Below are 17413 nucleotides of genomic sequence, written 5' to 3' on the forward strand. Positions count from 1 at the left end.
CTTTCACCATACCTATTTAATCTGTATGCTGAAAAAAATAATACAAGAAGCTGAACTATATGAAGAAGAACGGGGCATCAAGATTGGAGGAAGACTCATTAACAACCTGTGTTATGCAGATGACAGAACCTTGCTTGCTGAAAAGTGAAGAGGACTTGAAGCACTTACTAATGAAGATCAAAGACCACAGTCTTAGTGTGGATTATGCCTCAACATAAAAAAAAAACAAAAATCCTCAGGTATGGACCAATGAGCAACATCATGATAAACGGAGAAAAGACTGAAGTTGTCAAGGATTTCATTTGACTTGGATCCACAATCAACAGCCATGGAAGCAGCAGTCAAGAAATCAAAAGACTCCATTGCAGTGGGCAAATCTGCTGCAAAGGACCTCTTCAAAGTGTTGAAGAACAAAGATGTCACCCTGAAGACTAAGGTGCGCCTGACCCAAGTCATGGTATTTTCAATCACATCATATGCATGTGAAAGCTGGACAATGAATAAGGAAGACCAAAGAAGAGTTGACGCCTTTGAATTGTGGTGTTGGAGAAGAATATTGAATATACCACGGACTGCCAAAAGAACGAACAAATCTGCCTTGGAAGAAGTGTGGCCAGAATGCTCCTTAGATGCAAGGATGGCGAGACTGCGTCTTACATACTTTGGACATGTTGTCAGGAAGGATCAGTCCCTCGAGAAAGACATCATGCTTGGCAGAGTACAGGGTCAGCAGAAAAGAGGAAGTCCCTCAAGGAGGTAGATTGACACAGTGGCTGCAACAATGAGCTCAAGCATAACAATGATTGTAAGGATGGCGCAGGACAGGGCAGTGTTTCGTTCTGTTGTGCATTGGGTCGCTATGAGTCGGAACCGACTCGATGCCACCTAACAACAACAGCAAGAACTGTTGGCTCCTTCTTCCCACTTTTTACTTCTTTCTGTATCACTCCTGATGTCTCTTATAGCTGTAGGTTATCATGTCATCTGAGCATTTTCTTCAACTCTGGTCAGTTTTAAAACCGTTCTCAGCTTCTCCCGAGTAAACCTTCTCACCGTTCTCAGTGCAGTGTGGTGACTCCCTAACCAGGAGCTTGCCATTTGAGTTCCAAAGTGTTGCCCAGAAATCCCAACCCTAGTCTTGAATATCATTAGCATAATTTATTGTTATGTTTGTGCACCATTGTTTTTCAGTTTAGTGTAATGGTGGATGTAGGCTCTGCAGTTGGACTATCTGGTTCAGGAAATGCCTCCCCCCTCCCATTAATTCTTGTGTGAGCTTGGGCAAGTTACTACTAAGCCTCTAGGCTTTAGCCTCCTTATCTGTGAAATTGGGAGAATAACAGTACCTACCTGTCTTAGTTACCTAGTGCTACTATGACATAAATACAAATGGATGGCTTTAACCAACGGAAATTTATTTTGTCACTGTTCAGGAGCCTAGAAGTCTGAATTCAAGGTGCTAGCCCTAGGTGAAGATGTTCTTTCTCTGTGGGCTCTGGGCGAAAGTCCTTGTCTGCTCCTGGGCGATCTTCATATGCCTTGGCATCTCTCTTCCCCTGTCTCTGCTTCCTAGATTCCTTGCTTAATCTGCTCCTTTTATATCTCAAGAGAGATCAGCTCAAGACACACCCTACACTAATACTGTATCCTTAACTTAACCAAAAAAAAAAAAAAATTTTTTTTTTAACCTGTTCCTAAATGGGATTATAACCACAGGTTTAAAACCAGTTGTCCCCAGACATGTGTCTTTGTGAATACAGTTGGTGTCTGTACCCTTCCATTAATTTTGACCACCAAAGGTTATTTCCCTAATTATCCTAATTGCATGTTAAAACTCAGATGCTGGCTGATTGAATGGCTAGCTCTTGGAGACAGAGAGCCGAGTAAGAGTCAAACCTGCTTATAGGAGTTGTAAACAGTAAACATCTGTTTTTGTGTCTGAACGGGCATGCTGCTGTCATCGATGGGCTCAGACCTCTTCACTGCTCAGCAGCATGTTAGGAAGACGCTGCTTGAAATAAATGCCTCACAGAAAACGCCGCTGACAGTCCATGTAATTCCTGCTGAGCTTGGTGGTTAAGAACAGGCACTGCCAGAATGTGCTCAGCTCTGTCTTCCCATTTTTAAGATAATTACAGAACGAGGATGCTGCTAGGTAGTGCCTCCATCCCAAACCTCATCTCTCCTCTAAGTGGACCCCCAGTCACCCAGAAACCAGACCAGGAAGGCCCCTCACTGTACCGTCATCACCATGCCATGGGAATTATGAAGCTCGTTCGGGGCACCAGCCTTACAGAAAGGTGTATCGTTTCAGGTTTCACAAGGAAAAACCTCTCTAAAGTCATTTCCTAAAGCACATCAACTATGACAAAGGAATTTTGGTGTCTTACAGACATACTGATGCGATGTGTTCTGAGTCGCATATCATCATTGTACTTATTTTCTCCCTTTCTGTCTGGTGGTTCTGTAAGAGCGTGGGCAGAAAGCAGTTTTGTCTCAAAACGCCCAGTAAATCTCTGCTGCGCACCTTCTGTGGGGTCAGGGCCAGGCTAACTTGAGCACCTCCACTGCGTACTTTCCGTGGTATCAGGGCCGAGGTAACTTGAGCACCTCTGCTGCGCACCTTCCGTGGGATCAGGGCTGGGCTAACTGGAGCACTGATTACGCTCAGGATGCTGAAGCAATTCCCCATAAGTTAGAACGTACTGCAGCACTGAGTTTCTCAGCAGAGAGCATCATTAAGCTTCTCATGGGGCCTCCCATTTGTCCAATAAAAACCAGGCATTGTCTAAAGCAAGGAGTCCCTGGGTGGTACCAACAGTTAAGCACTCGACTACTAGCTGAAACGTTGGTGGTTTGAATCTACCCAGAGGCACCTTGGAAAAAAGGCCTAGCGATCTGCTTCTGAAAGGTTGCAGCCATTTGAAACTCTATGGAGCAGTTGTACTCTGCACATGTGAGGTCGATGAGAATCAGAATTGACTCGATGGCAATGGTTTCCTCTATGTGTGTGTGTGTATAAGAAAGCCACATCCCCTTGGAAGGAAGGCCAAGTGGCAAGGCACAAAAGGAAAATCATATGGCTGTTGAGCTATTTCTTCTCTTGTCTTTTTCTTAGAACCGAACTTTGTGTCATCTTACGACATCGGGAATTTCACCTACTTCTTTTTCCGAGAAAATGCTGTGGAACATGACTGTGGGAAAACGGTGTTCTCCCGTGCAGCCCGGGTCTGCAAGAACGACCTCGGGGGCCGCTTCCTTCTGGAGGACACCTGGACCACGTTCATGAAGGCACGTCTCAACTGCTCGCGCCCCGGCGAGGTCCCGTTCTACTACAACGAGCTGCAGAGCACCTTCCTCCTGCCCGAGCTGGACCTCCTCTACGGCATCTTCACCACCAACGTGTGCGTAGCCCAAAGCATCCCTTCCTGCCGCTCCGCTAGTCCATCTGCAGTGCACCCTGTGGTCACTGACCTTTGAGGTTTTAAAGTTGTTTTAAAGCAAATCTTTCTTTATTTACTGGGCTAGCAGCCAGAAAAAAAGCGGGGGAGGACTTTTTTTCAATATGATTTAAATGTTACCCAAAGACACATGATTTCCAAGACTGGTGTTAGGAAGAGAACGCTAATCAGAAAAGATCTCGTCTGTGCGTATGTAATGTATGTAATGTAATACATTGCCATCAAGTTGATTCCAAATCATAGTGACCCTATAGGTCACAGTAGACCTGCCACATAGGGTTTCCTAGGTCTTTCTCCCCTGGAGCTGCTGGGTGGGTTCAAACCTCCAAACTTTCTGTTAGCAGCCAAGCACTTAACCGTTGCATTGCCAGAGCTCCCTCTTGACCCACCAAAGAAACCAAAGCCATTGCCATCGAGTTGATTCTGACTTACGGTGATCCTGTAGGACAGAGTAGAACTGCCTTTAGGGTTCCCAGGGAGTAGCTGGTGGATTTGAACTGCCAACATTTTGGTTAGCAGCCGAGCTCTTAACCACCAAGCCACCAGGGCCCCTTACGTGATAATAGTATTGAATTAGTCTGTTATAAACTATTGCTTCATGAGTGGCCTGTGTGTTCCAGGCATTTTTGGACATGCTGGTGCATATAGGGTCGCTATGAGTCAGAATCAACTTGACGGCACTGGGTTTGGTTTGGTTTGGTTTAGTGCAGATTAGATGCATTTTTTTTCTGTACACAGTCAAGCATTGGTGTGGAATGAAAGGAAGGTTGTCTCAAAAGTCTATCCCTGAGATGCCGTGAGTCCCCCCGACCCGTCCCCATGTGGAATAGGCTGGATGGACACCACGCACCGTGTTCTCACTTCACTGTAGCTGCATTCTAAACCAGTCTCCTAGAAGGCGGCTGACTTGGGCACTTATTTGTAAAATGGCAGTTACACTTTTAAAGTGGTTTTGAAAAGCTTACATAGTGTTTTGTGTCCCACGTGGGCGGGCACTCTTGACTTCAGAGCTGTGGACACTTGCGGCCAGGTGAAACACATGCTGTTTCCTGTTCTCTCACTTACTCGGCTTTGGGCTGACCCCACAGTGACTCTCCCGCTTAGCTGTGGGGCTGTGATGAGCCTCAGCAAGATCGCACACACCCCAGAAATGAAGAAAGCCGAGCTCCACCTCCTCCAACACTGGCCAGGCTGATGACGACTCCACGGGACTTAGGATGCCACGGGTTCTGGTGTAGATTGCCCTTCAGATCTCTGCTCTGACAGCCTAACAGTTTGGACAAAACTAAATATTTGTAACCAAAGTAAAAGGTCCTGATCTGGGTGGGTCGGCTGGTGGAGGAGGTGACCAATGTCTTGGTTTGTTTAAGAATATCCTGTTTTTAGCACCAAGGACCATCCTGTGTCCTCAGTGTCAGGGAATCCAGGGTGGCTAGTCAGTCTGCGATATTTGCTCTGCTTTTGTTGTTGTTGACTGCCGTGAAGTCGGCCCCTGACTCGTGGTGACCCCATGTACAATGGGACAAATCCTGCCCAGTCCTGTGCCAATCCCATGATGGGCTGGGGATCAGACCGTTTTGATCTATAGGGTTTTCACTGGCAAGTTTTTGGTAGTAGATTGTCAGACCTTTCTCCTAGTCCACCTTCATCTCAGAATCAACAGACCTTCTTGATGAAGGTACCTTCCTGGAATTACCGGATGCAGAATTCAAAAGGTTAATATACAGAACTCTTTAAGACATTAGGAATGAAATTGGGAAGGAAAACAAACAATACACAGAACAAGCCAAGGAACACACAGATAAAGTAGTTGAAGAAATTAAAAAGGTTATTCAAGAACATAATGAAAAATTTAATAACCTGCAAGAATCCATAGAGAGACAGCAATCAGAAATTCAGAAGGTTAATAATAAAATGACAGAATTAGACAACTCAGTTGAAAGTCAGAGGAGCAGAATTGAGCAACCGGAGGCAGAATTGGTGAAGTTGAAGGTAAAGCACTTGGCACCAATATATTTGGAGAAAAATCAGATAAAAGAATTTTTTAAAAATGAAGAAAACTTAAAACTATGTAGGACTCTTACCAAGAGAAATAACCTACAAGTGATTGGAGCACCAGAACAGGGAGGGATAACAGAAAATACAGAGAATTGTTGAAGATTTGTTGTCAGAAAACTTCCCTGATATCGTGAAAGATGAGGAATTATCCAAGATGCTGATCAAACTCCACGTAAGGTAGATGTTAAAAGAAAGCCACCAAGACATATTATAAGCAAACTTGCCAAAACCAGAGATAAAGAATTTTAAGAGCAGCTAGGGATAAGGAAAAGTCACCTGCAAAGGAGAGTCAATAAGAATAAGCTCGGACTACTTGGCAGAAACTGTGCAGGCAAGGAGGCAATGGGATGACTTACATAAAGCTTTGGAGAAAAATTGCCAGCCAAGAATCATATATCCAGCAAAACTGTCTCTCAAATATGAAGGTGAAATTAGGACATTTCCAAATAAACAGAGGTTTAGGGAAGAAATAGCGTGAGCCGTATGAGATGAGCACACTGCCGCTCTGCTGACATCAGTGTTACACACAGTGGGAGCCTGGCTAAGCCAGCTGCTCATTCCACAGGCTCTGGGCTAAGAAGAATCTCACAAGTCACAGAAGCACCGTGTCTGAGCCATTCCAGGACATGAATGGTCAATTCAGAGAGTTATGAAGATAGGTTTCCGAGGATTCCAGACTATTTGTTTTGTGTCACGAGTGGCTGTCATGGTGAGAAGTCACCAGCGTGCGATGTCTATGCAGGCAGAGACCAACCTTCCAGATTTCCCTTTCCCTTTCCAGTAAATGGGTGGGAGAGGAGCCACAGCAGACTGATAAGTCTGTTTCGTGCAGAATTCAAGAGGTGGGACACAAAACCAAGGAAAGAAAAAAAGTCCATTGCCCTCAAGTTGATTCCAACTCATGGTGACCCTATGTGTGGAAGAATAGAACAGCTCCATAGGGTTTTCTTGGCTGTAATCTTTATGGGAGCAGATTGCCAGGCCTTTATTCCTTAGCACCGCTGGGTGGGTTTAAATCTGCAGCCTTTAGTTGTTGAGCACAGTTTGTTCCACTCACAGGGCTCCTCACACCCCCTGCCTCGCTCTTTGCAGCTGCAGGAATTTGCCTGGCAGGAAGCCAGGGACAAAACTGCCAAATCTTTCCATTTCTGTATTCAAGTGTTCGTTCCCCCTACAAAGGAATCACAGGAATGCTGCTTGGACTTTACGCTCTAGGGGCTGTTAGGAGGCTGAGCTCCCCAGGGTCTCTGGACAGTGCTGTCAGCACGCAGCTGGGCCAGTGGGGGTCCACGTGGCCGCAGCCTCGCTGCAGGCTCTGACAGCCTCCTCCTCTCTCCCTCTGCCCCCAGGAACAGCATCGCCGCCTCAGCCGTGTGCATCTTCAACCTCAGCGCCATCTCACAGGCCTTCAACGGGCCCTTCAAGTACCAGGAGAACTCGCGCTCTGCCTGGCTGCCGTATCCCAACCCCAACCCCAACTTCCAGGTAGGCTCAGGGGCAGAGGGCAGAATTCCAAGCCCTGTGTAGACAAGCTGGGGAAACTCAGATCCCAGTGTACCCAGCGCAGCCTGACCCTGCCATCCTCCGGCCCAGGCCCCTGCATTCAGCCCTGCTAATGTAAATAGGGCTAGCCTTTTGTCCCTGGAGACGCCGGGGTGGACAGGACGCCTTTGTCCACTGTGACGCTGGAGACTGGCCTGGAAAAGACCAGCTTTCTCAGCAGGTTTGGGAACTAGGCTTCAATTAGTGCTAATGATGGTGGACTCTGTGATCCCTAATGAATGGGGTTCAATGAATGGGGACTGGTGCAGAGCGATGGAGACGCACAATCAGAATTAGAACGCTAGTTGCCTGGTGTGGCGTGATTTCCTGTTGGATGACCAGGCGTGATGGGGGCAGTTGGTGGGGGGTTGATGGATGGGTGGATGGCATTCATCCATAAATCACTAAATTTCAGAGTGTTCCAGCTCTGCAGGGCTTTGCAAGCATCTGTTCCCAGCTGCCACGTCCAGAAGGAGCTGGGACCCACGAGACGATGAGGTTTGCTCACGAGGGGTCGACCAGTAGGCTTGCCTTGAGGTCTTCTTTCTGCAAGAAAATTCATGTGATTGTTATCCTTGTGGGCAGAGTTTTTTAGCAGCACTGAGTTCGAGACACACATGAGATGCTTCCCATGGTATCTGTCACGCTGGCAGCAGCTCTGGTATGAGCCAGGCTGTCTCCTCCTGGAGAGAAGGATGCAGCCTCAGGGCCAACACAGCAGCCAAGTGGCACAACTGGGGTTCCAGCACAGGGCCCCCAAGCAAAGCCACCTCCCTTCCCACTAAGTGACCCTTAACCCACAGGATCCCTTAACTAGTCAGTGATGGAACGAGGGCCTGTACCCAGATTTCAAATACAGTTTACTCCTCCAGTGCAGAAAACCCTGTACCTCTGAGAAAACTGGGATGGAGAGTGTTAAATTATTTTACATTTTAACTGGACAAACCAGACCAGTCAGTGTCGAGTCATCTCCAACCTGTGTGTCAGGGTAGAGTTGCGTTGCATAGGGTTTTCAGTAACTGATTTTTTGGAAGTAGATCTCCAGGCCTTTCTTCTAAGGAGCCTCTGGGTGGACTTGAACTACCAACCTTTCATTTAGCAGCACCCAGGGACTCCAGGGAAGGTTAAATTCTAATTGCTTTGGGGAGTTATTTTTTTACTTATTTTAATTTCTGTAGGAGTACAGGATTGGGGCCAAGTTGGCTGGTTTACGAGTCGTCTTTATCGTTGAGCGCTGTCCCTGGGTAGGTTATCTAGCGTCTTCCATCTCAGCTGCAGGATGGGGGAGGGAGTACAACGGGACGTGGTAGGAGCAGGCCGCGGTAGCACCGATTGTACGCTTTGCTTACTGTGTAAGGTGTTTGAGGAAGACGGCCCTTTAGGGCGTTGATGCCCGCCTTCAGCGCGTCACGTGCTGTGTGGGTGCTGTATGTACTCTGTCTTCATTTCTCCCCGGGGCAGCCCTGCAGAGTGGGCGTCCACATCCACCCGCACTTCCTGAGCCCCCACACTTACTGAGCCCAGTGGGAAATGAGCAGGAAAGTCCTAACCTGGCTTGATGGCAGAAGAATTTGTGTCACTATTAGCTGAAGAGGGAGTCCACTTGCTGTATCTCTACATCAAAAAAGGGTGAAATGTACCCTTTTATGAGGACTTTTGTAAAACCCTAGAGGTCAGTTTTACCTTTCCCTTTAAAAAGATTTCTTTGTAAAACCTTGAAGAACTAATTTTAATTAACATAGGTATTTACTATATTTATATTGTATTTTTTAAAGGATCCCTGGGTGACACAAACAGTTAAGTGCTTTGCTACTAACAGAAAGGTTGACAGTTCGAATCCACCCAGAGTTGCCTCGGAAGAAAGGCCTGGCAATGTACTTCCAAAAATTCAGCCATTGAAAACCCTCTGGAGCAGATCTGCTCTGCACACTTGGGGTCACCATGAGTCAGAATGGAGACCGCAGCAGATGTTTGTAGTCCACCGCAAACCCCTCCTTGTCGAAGGCAGGTGTCGCCCTGAGCGCCCACGCGAGTTTATGACCTGAGGCAGGACCATACCGTGTGGTGAGTGCAACCGCAGAAATGAGGCCTTTGGGGCAGGAAGTTGGCTTTTCTGAGCTTGCCTACTTTGGGTAGAATTTAAGATTTGCCGAGACCGGAAGTTATGGTCTATGGTGGCTCTGTGTATGGACTCCTGGTGGGTTAATTCCGTGTAAAATATGCACTGAGTCCTATCACTTGGCTCAGTGTCTTTGATATTTGATATCTACCTTCATTTATGGGCTTGAGACCATCTTGACTGCATATTGAAGGAACAGGTTTTGAACTAAGGATTCCTCCATCAGACGTGTGAAGTCCTGTAGGTTTGCTATAACCAGCCGGGAGGAAGGGCTGAGTTTCCTTTCCTTATTCTTGTTTGTCCTACTTACATGTGGTATTTTATGCAGCACTTAAAATGCACTAAAAAACAAAAAGCTAAACCCACTGCCACCCAGTCAGTTCCAGCTCACGCGACCCGATGTGTTCCCAGTTCCAGCGCACGCGACCCGGTGTGTTCCCAGTTCCAGCGCACGCGACCCGGTGTGTTCCCAGTTCCAGCGCACGCGACCCGATGTGTTCCGGAGGGTTCCGGAGGGTTTCCTTGGCTGTAAGCTTTATGGAAGCAGATCCCCAGGACTTTCCTCCGTTTTGCCACTGGGTGGGTTTGAACCGCTAACCTTTCCAGTCAGTAGTCGAGCGTAAACCGTTTGCACCATCCAGGGACCCACTTCTGCACCAGAAGCTGCTGATTCATCAGAGGTATCAAAAGGCGTTCAGGTTGAGGAGGAAGAAGCGTGGTTTAGCAGGACATCACGTACTTTTTTAAGATACTACATGAAAATCACAATCGGAAAACAAGAACCAAAATGACAGTAAGCTCTTCCTTGTATTTATCACTTGCCCCCCCTACATTTCCCAGTTCTTCAAGCACAGAGACAGGGTCTCTCTGTCACGCTATGCCTCCTTATTTTCCTGACATCCGTTTTTTAAAAAATACTTCATATGTGAAACAAAACCCAGGCACAAACTCCCCCCGGCAGGCGGAGCTGTCACTTGTGCCATTGAATTCAGGAAGAATCGACACTGAACGCCACTCTCAGGACAAGAAACTGCCTGGACGGACCCAGACCAAGCCCAAAACCGAACCTGATGCCAGCGACTCGACTCTGGCTCGTGGGTCCCCACCTTTGTCAGAGTAGGTCTGTGCTCCATACGGTGTTCAGTGGCTGATTTTTCAGAAGCAGGTTGTCAGGCCTTTCTTCCAAGGTGCCTCTGGATGGTCTTGAACCTCTAACCTTTCAGTACCACCCAGGGACTCCAGACTAAGCCCAGGAGAGCTAACTGCCACTTTTTCAAACATTCGGACATGTGGTACCCCTGTCGTCAAGCCTCCCTATTAAAGAAGATAGGTGAAACCCCCTAGCATAGCCTCTCCCCAGAGCAGCTGCTCATGTCTTCATTCATTGATCCTTCGCTTCCATTATTTGCTCATTCACTGCTCGCTGGGTAAGAGTTGGACAAGGGCTGCCCTGCTGCAGACCAGATGCATTGGCGGTTTGCTGAAGGGCTTCTCTGTGCCAGGCGTGTTGTCCTGGCTGGCCTGGGTATGCACAAAGTCTTCTGGTTACTTCCAGCCCCTCTCTCATGATTTTTCAGTGGTCTCACTCAGCCTGTGAAGGACACAGAGTATTTGTGTAGCCGTTTTCCGGGTGAAGAGGCAGAGGCTGAGAGGCAGCGCCTCCCCTGGGCCACCTGCCTCCCAGGTGATGGAGCTCAGGTAGAACACTGCCCTGACACCATGCAGGAGTCACAGGGATGCCCCTGGACATGACTTTCAGTGGAGCGCCAGGCTAGACTGTAAAATCCGTTTAGCTCAAGATTCTGCAGTTCTATAATCTGCCAGTCATTTTACAACATGTAGGGCGTTTTCCAGAAGGCTACAGAAATATCACCTCTTTAAGAAAGCAATTTCCATTCTCACACTTGTGCACCTCTAACCTGTAATGAACCAACCACTATTAGAAACAACACGTTATAAATGGTGCTTTCAGCTGCCGCGGGCAGGGAAATTCACTTCCATCACACCTGCTTTGAAGAAGCTCTGCCGAGCGTCAGTCACCATTTGTACCAGGATTTAAAGCTTAGGAAAAGAAATAGGAAAGTTGGCGGGGTTGTCTGATTCCATCCTCCACCATGAGAAAGCTTTACTTTCTTCTCTTGGCCTCTTTCTTCTCTCTTTGCCAGAGATGGACCTCCCTGAAGCCCACCAGCCTCGCCTCAGCACAGCTCTGAACCGCAACTTCAGCAGCCTTCAGGCCTGATTTTCCCCGATATTCCAGATTCGTCTTCATGATATTTCCTCCGTCAGAGAATTCCTGTTTTCCGTACTTCCCCGTCTTTTCCTTTGCATCTTTCCTTTTTCATCATTTCTTTTTCCTGCTCTCTCTCCCTCCTCCTTTCTTCTGTCTCTTTCCCTCTTTTCCTGCAAATTTGCCATTCCCTTTCTCAGATCTGCAGACTCTAAATATGCTTCACAGTTCATGTAACTTGGAGTCCCAGTACAAAGAGGCCAGTATACTTTTATTACAGCACACATGAGTGATATTACAGTGGTTTAACGGGTTTGCAGATTAAAATGGCATACTTCTCTCTCCAAGGGGTCCGTGTTTCACTTACAAGCCCATCGCTCCAGCAGGAAGAGAAATACATTCATGCATCACATAACATCTACAGCACGTTCTGTGAGATAGGACCTTGTGTGATTTGAACGGAAACCCTGGTGGCGTAGTGGTTAAGTGCTACGCCTGCTAACCAAACGGTCGGCAGTTTGAATCTGCTAGGCGCTCCTTGGAAACTCTATGGGGCAGTTCTACTGTGTCCTATAGGGTCGCTATGAGTCGGAATCGACTCGACAGCCCTGGGTTTGATTATTTTGTGTGTGATTTGAACGTTATGTTAACACCCTGTTACAGGCAGTCCCCCCGGTTAAGAACATCCAACATTCAGACAATTCTTACTGAAGAACTGACTGCCGTAAAGCTGATTATATTTACATTTGAGATAAATACAATGGATCCTAATAACAAACGCAGGCACTACTTTGTGACACTCATGAAACAGTGTGTGGTTTGGAAGTGTTTCTTAAGTGTATTATATACACAGAAAGGTAAAATACATACTGTATTCTGAGACAAACACCTGACTAACTCACACGAAATCAGAACCTTGTGTACCTGTTCTGACTTACCTACAAATGTGAGTTAAAGGCAGACTGAGGAATGGGTCTCACTTGTAACCCGGAGACTGCCTGGTATGCTTAGCAAAGCTGTATGAGACCAGAGACGTATAAGCAGCCGTATGTGCCCGAACAGATGTTATGCGGTGCCTGACTGTGAATCTGTGTAGTATTCTTGATCGCTACACTTTCAATCTGCATGTCTGGTTTATTAGCAGGCACCTTGCCAGATGGCTCCCAAGTGACTTCACATAAGCTGAGGAGTGCCTGTGCTGTTCACATCAAAGTAGCCACGACTTCCACTCTCTGTATTGTTTTTACTTCTGGTCATTTCTCTTAGGGTGAATTGGAGACTCTCCAAGTATGATGGACTCAAGTCTGAAATGAGAGGGACTCCCAGGTTGGGGAGCTGGGGACAATAGGAAGCAAAGCCTTGTGTGCACTTCAGGATGCGTGTGGATCATTCAGTCTCCGGTCATCCTCTGGCTGGGCTGCCCACGTGGCAGTGGGTGTCGCGGTGGGTGTTTCTGTGACCCTGTCTCTCTCCCCTTGCAGTGTGGCACCGTGGACCAGGGTCTGTACGTGAACCTGACCGAGAGGAACCTGCAGGATGCCCAGAAGTTCATCCTGATGCATGAGGTGGTACAGCCTGTGACTGCAGTCCCTGCCTTCATGGAGGACAACAGCCGCTTGTCCCACGTTGCCGTGGATGTGGTGCAGGGCAGGGACCTGCTCGTCCACATCATGTACCTGGCCACAGGTAGGAGCTGCCCTTCTGCGAGGAGTTAAATTGTAAACATGCCGTGTCGTTTCAGGCTCTGGTCAAGAACCAGCCAAGCCCACTGCGTTCTCTTACCTTTGTCATCCTGTTTGTCTTTTTGGATATACTAATGTCACTCTGTTTTCCCACAACCTAAGTCATAATTTCAATTGGAAAGACACCATTTTCCTAGCTGTTGCTCCTAAACTATTCATAAATAAGTCCTTTCTTGGCTAGAGTGTTTTGACTTGGATAGGGCAAGACCATAGCAGGCTTTGTTATGGGGCCTTGTGAGGGAGGTGTTATCCTGAGGTGGTCATGTTTTCTCGGGTTGTTCACAAACAGTGCTCACAGCAACACGTTCCTATTGTAGAACAGTACAGACAAGCACTCTTAAGAATGTTTTCTTGGGCAAAAATAACAGCGTGTTTTACAGACAATGTAGGCAATGACACTCATCAAGTTGTCAGCAGACTAGAGTGTCACGCACAGCACATTCCACAGACAGCTCCAGGTGTAAGGCCAGCCCCAGTGACCACCTTTGTCTGCACTCTGGCCCAGACTCCTCCTGCCTTCTGGTCTTCCCCTTCACCCTGAACGCTGGAATTACCCCCTCCCCTCATTCTTCGTCCAGTGGCACTTTCTCAGGGAACACAATTCCCATAGCACTTATTGGTTTTTGTTTTTGTTTTTTTTTAAATATCTTACACCTGGCCTTGATAGAGCTTCTCATTTTGTAATTATACCTCCCATTCCAAAAAACCGAACCCATTGCCATCGAGTCAGTTCTGACTCAGAGCAACCGTATAGGACAGAGTAGAACTGCCCCATAGGGTTTCCAAGGGGTGGCTGGTAGACTCAAACTGCAGAGCTTTCGGTTAGCAGCTGAATGCTTCACCAAATTATACCTACCCCTCGCTTACCGACTGTCTTGTTACCTGACTTTTCACCTTTACAACAATATTAAATTAATCTCCTATGGCTGTTTTGTGCATTAACGATGTGTGCCTGGTAGTAACGAACACTGAGGTTCGAGGCAAGAGTAACCCCGACTGTGATGGTTAAAGTCGTATGTCAACTTGGCTGGACCATTCTTCCCAGTGGTCTGGCAGTTATGTAATGATGTAATTTGGCACTTATGTAATGATGTAGCCATCCTCCATTTTGTGATCTAATGTGGTTTTCTTCCCTTTTTGCATGATACTGATTTTTGCATAATGACCTGGTCTTTGGAACCTAACCATGTCAGTAAGTAAGGAGTGGGTGTATGATTTTTCAGTTGGTTTATTTTATTCGTCAAGTCTTCAAATATTTATTGAAATTTTACAATTTGTCAAATTTATTCTGAGCACTGGGGGGTAAGATGGTGTCTTAGCCTCCCAGGGCTGCCGTCATAAAGTACCAATAAGTAGGTAGTTTCAAACGAGAGAGATCTATGGTCTCACGGTTGTGGAGATTGGGAGTCAGAATCAGGGTGTCAGCCGTGTCAATTCCTTCTGGGAGCTCTGGGAGAGGAACTTCTCCATGCCTCTCGCCCAGCCTCTGGTTTCTGTTGACAGTCCTTGTGATCCTTGGATGCTGTAGATGCATCTTCACGTGGCGTCTGCCCACTGTGTGACTGTCTCTCTATCTGTCCCACAATTTTATAAAATATCAGATGGGATTAGGTTTAGGACCTGACCTACTCCACTATGACTTTCTTACCTGATAACTTCTGCCAAGACAGATCCTATTTTCAAACAAGATCATGTTCACAGGCACAGGGTTAGGACTTCTAGACATTTTTTTTTTAACATTTTATTGTATTTTAGGTGAAATTTTACATAGCACATTAGTTTTGCATTCAACAATTCGTATGCAGATTGTTCTGTGACAGTGTTTGCTGTCCCTACAATATGTCAGCACTCTGCCCATTCCACCCTGTCTTACCTGTTTCCATCCCACCTGTTTCCCCGCCCTCCTTGCCTTCTCATCTTTCCTTTTGGGTAAATATAGCCCCATTTGGTCTCATATAGTTGATTGTTTTAAGGAGCACATTCCTCATGGGTGTTCTTGTTTATTTTATAGGCCAATCTATTATTTGGCTGAAAGGTGGCCTCTGGGAGTGGCTTCAGCTCCAGATTAAAAGGTTGTCATAGGGCGATAGTCTCAGGGGTTCCTCTAGTCTCGATCAGTCCAGTAAGTCTGGTCTTTTTTTTATGAATTTGGGTCCCCCCCCCCCAGCCTACATTTTTATTCCATTCTATCTGGGACGTTCCATTGTGTCCCTGGTCAGAATGGTCAGTAGTGGTAGCTGAACACCATCTAGTTCTTCTGGTCTCAGGCTACAGGAGGCTGTGGTTTGTATAGGCCATTAGTCCTGTGGGCTAATTGCTTCCTGGGGTCTTTGGTTTCCTTCACTCTCCTTTGCTCCATATGGGAAGAGACCAATAGTTGTATCTTAGATGGCTGCTGACAAGCTTTTAAGACTCTGGATGCTACTTACCAAACTAGGATGTAGAACATTATGAACTACGTTATGCCAATCGACCTAGATGTCCCCTGAGACTGGTCCTGAGGCTTCAGGCCCAGTAACTCAGTCCCACAAGGTGTTTGGTTTTGTCTAAGAATTTTCCATAACCATGCCCCCTATGTGCTCTATTATATATGAATATATATGAAGCACATACAAATATGTGCATACAAATGCCCACAACTATACATATATATCGACATGCATGTACTCCCATATATCCTCCCTCACCTATATAGCATACATATCTCCCTGTGTAACCACTCACAAAGTTTGGGTGGGTTATGACTGTTTTTGCAGAGCTATGTATATGTTATAGCACTTACCGTAGTTGTCTTTATTCTGGGTGCCCCTCACTGTCCTCATTTCCCTTGGTCATGTTGTGCTGATGTCCCCCATATTGCGCATCATTGCCTTTCCCACCACCAGAACCCGGTGCCTGGAAAGCCTGGTCAGAGACCTTGTTCTCAAGGGGCACAAAACAGGCCTTTTCCTTTGCCTGCTTGTATACCATCTGTGTAGGCTTGAATTTCACTTCTCCATGCCCTCATATCTCTATTTTCTATCCAAAGTATCTGTCTAGGTCTCATGTGAGGACCATACACAGGGATGCGGAGCGGTCCTCCAGCCGTCATGTCTGTCTGACTCTTCACACACACACACACACACACACACACTGAAAATCTCCCAGTTGCCACTTGGGCTCCCTGGTGTGGTGATGTCTACTCGAATCCCCCTGGTTCCTTACTTCACCTCCAGGCTCATGTCCCCCAGAATCTGCTCATATTTTTTGGAGGACACAGTTTGATCCGCAGCCTGTGGTGAACAGACTGGCAATGCTCTGCTGTCGGGGAGCTCAGGTTCTAACCGGGGGAGGCAAGTGATGAACAAGCTGACGGTGTAACAGGAGGTACAAGTAGAAAGAATACAAGCAGAGCCATGTGGCCATGAGAGCAGGAGATGCCTGGCCTGGGTGGTGGGGTGGTCCCCCTGAGGAGGCAAAATGTAAGCTGAGAGCTGTCCAAGGAAGGAGCTGCCAGGTGATGACGAGGGACATGGCGGACATGCTGTGTTGCTGGGGTGGCCAGTGTGGGCAGAGCTGTTGAGAGGCTGGGGAGACAAGGAGGAGATGTGACCATGGCATTGACAAGGGAGGCCCCAAAGTTTTGAGCAGCCCCTCTGTAGGAGGAGTGGCGGGAGAGGGGAAAGCCCTGGAAGGAGGCGAGGAGAACTGCTCCCATCAGTGCTGTTTCCAGAAGTGAGGCTGGGAGCAGAGGAGTGAGGAGGTAAGTGGAGTGGGTGGGGCTAAGGAGGAGCTTCTGTCCATCTGTTTGCTTTAGGAGAAGGTAGACAGCCATAGCTGCAGTGTGGCCCTGCTCACCAGGTGCTGGTCTCCATCCCTCATCTTTATCTTCATGCCCACAGGGGCCTGGCATGGGGGAGGTTATGGGATGCACAGACTGGACCTTTCCAAGTGGGTGCCTGGTTTGTCATCACAAATACTCTGTATGAGGCCAAAAAGAACAGCCATCTCCTTGGAGTTCTCAGACTTGTGGTGTTCCATCAGCCCCTGGAGGGGAGGGTACTGGGGAAGGACGGGCTGGTCCTGGGTGAGCCCAGGCCCCTGACCCACCCACGACTGAGGCACGAGATGGTGACATTGGCTTCTGCGATGCTTCAGGGCTGTGTAGTGGGCTTTGGGTGATTTCTAATGAAATCTGCTTCTACTGTAATTTTGCAGAACAACTGGCTCTACCGCTACTTAAAACATGCCTACACGGGGAGAAATCGTTGAGAATTTTTAT

General features: G+C 47.4%; 1 protein-coding gene across 6 annotated transcripts in view; it reads left to right on the forward strand.

Moving 5' to 3' along the window:
* The window catches only part of SEMA5A (semaphorin 5A), a 553896-nt gene that overhangs the window by 388951 nt on the left and 147532 nt on the right, over positions 1-17413 (forward strand). For all 6 annotated transcript variants that reach the window (XM_049860605.1, XM_049860561.1, XM_049860570.1 and 3 more), the window contains 3 exons: positions 3119-3404; positions 6869-7004; positions 12892-13096. In XM_049860605.1, coding sequence (XP_049716562.1) covers positions 3119-3404; positions 6869-7004; positions 12892-13096 — 627 coding nt within the window. The remainder of the gene's footprint in view (positions 1-3118; positions 3405-6868; positions 7005-12891; positions 13097-17413) is intronic.

Source organism: Elephas maximus, chromosome 2 (genome assembly GCF_024166365.1).
Source record: "Elephas maximus indicus isolate mEleMax1 chromosome 2, mEleMax1 primary haplotype, whole genome shotgun sequence".
Lineage (NCBI taxonomy): Eukaryota > Metazoa > Chordata > Mammalia > Proboscidea > Elephantidae > Elephas > Elephas maximus.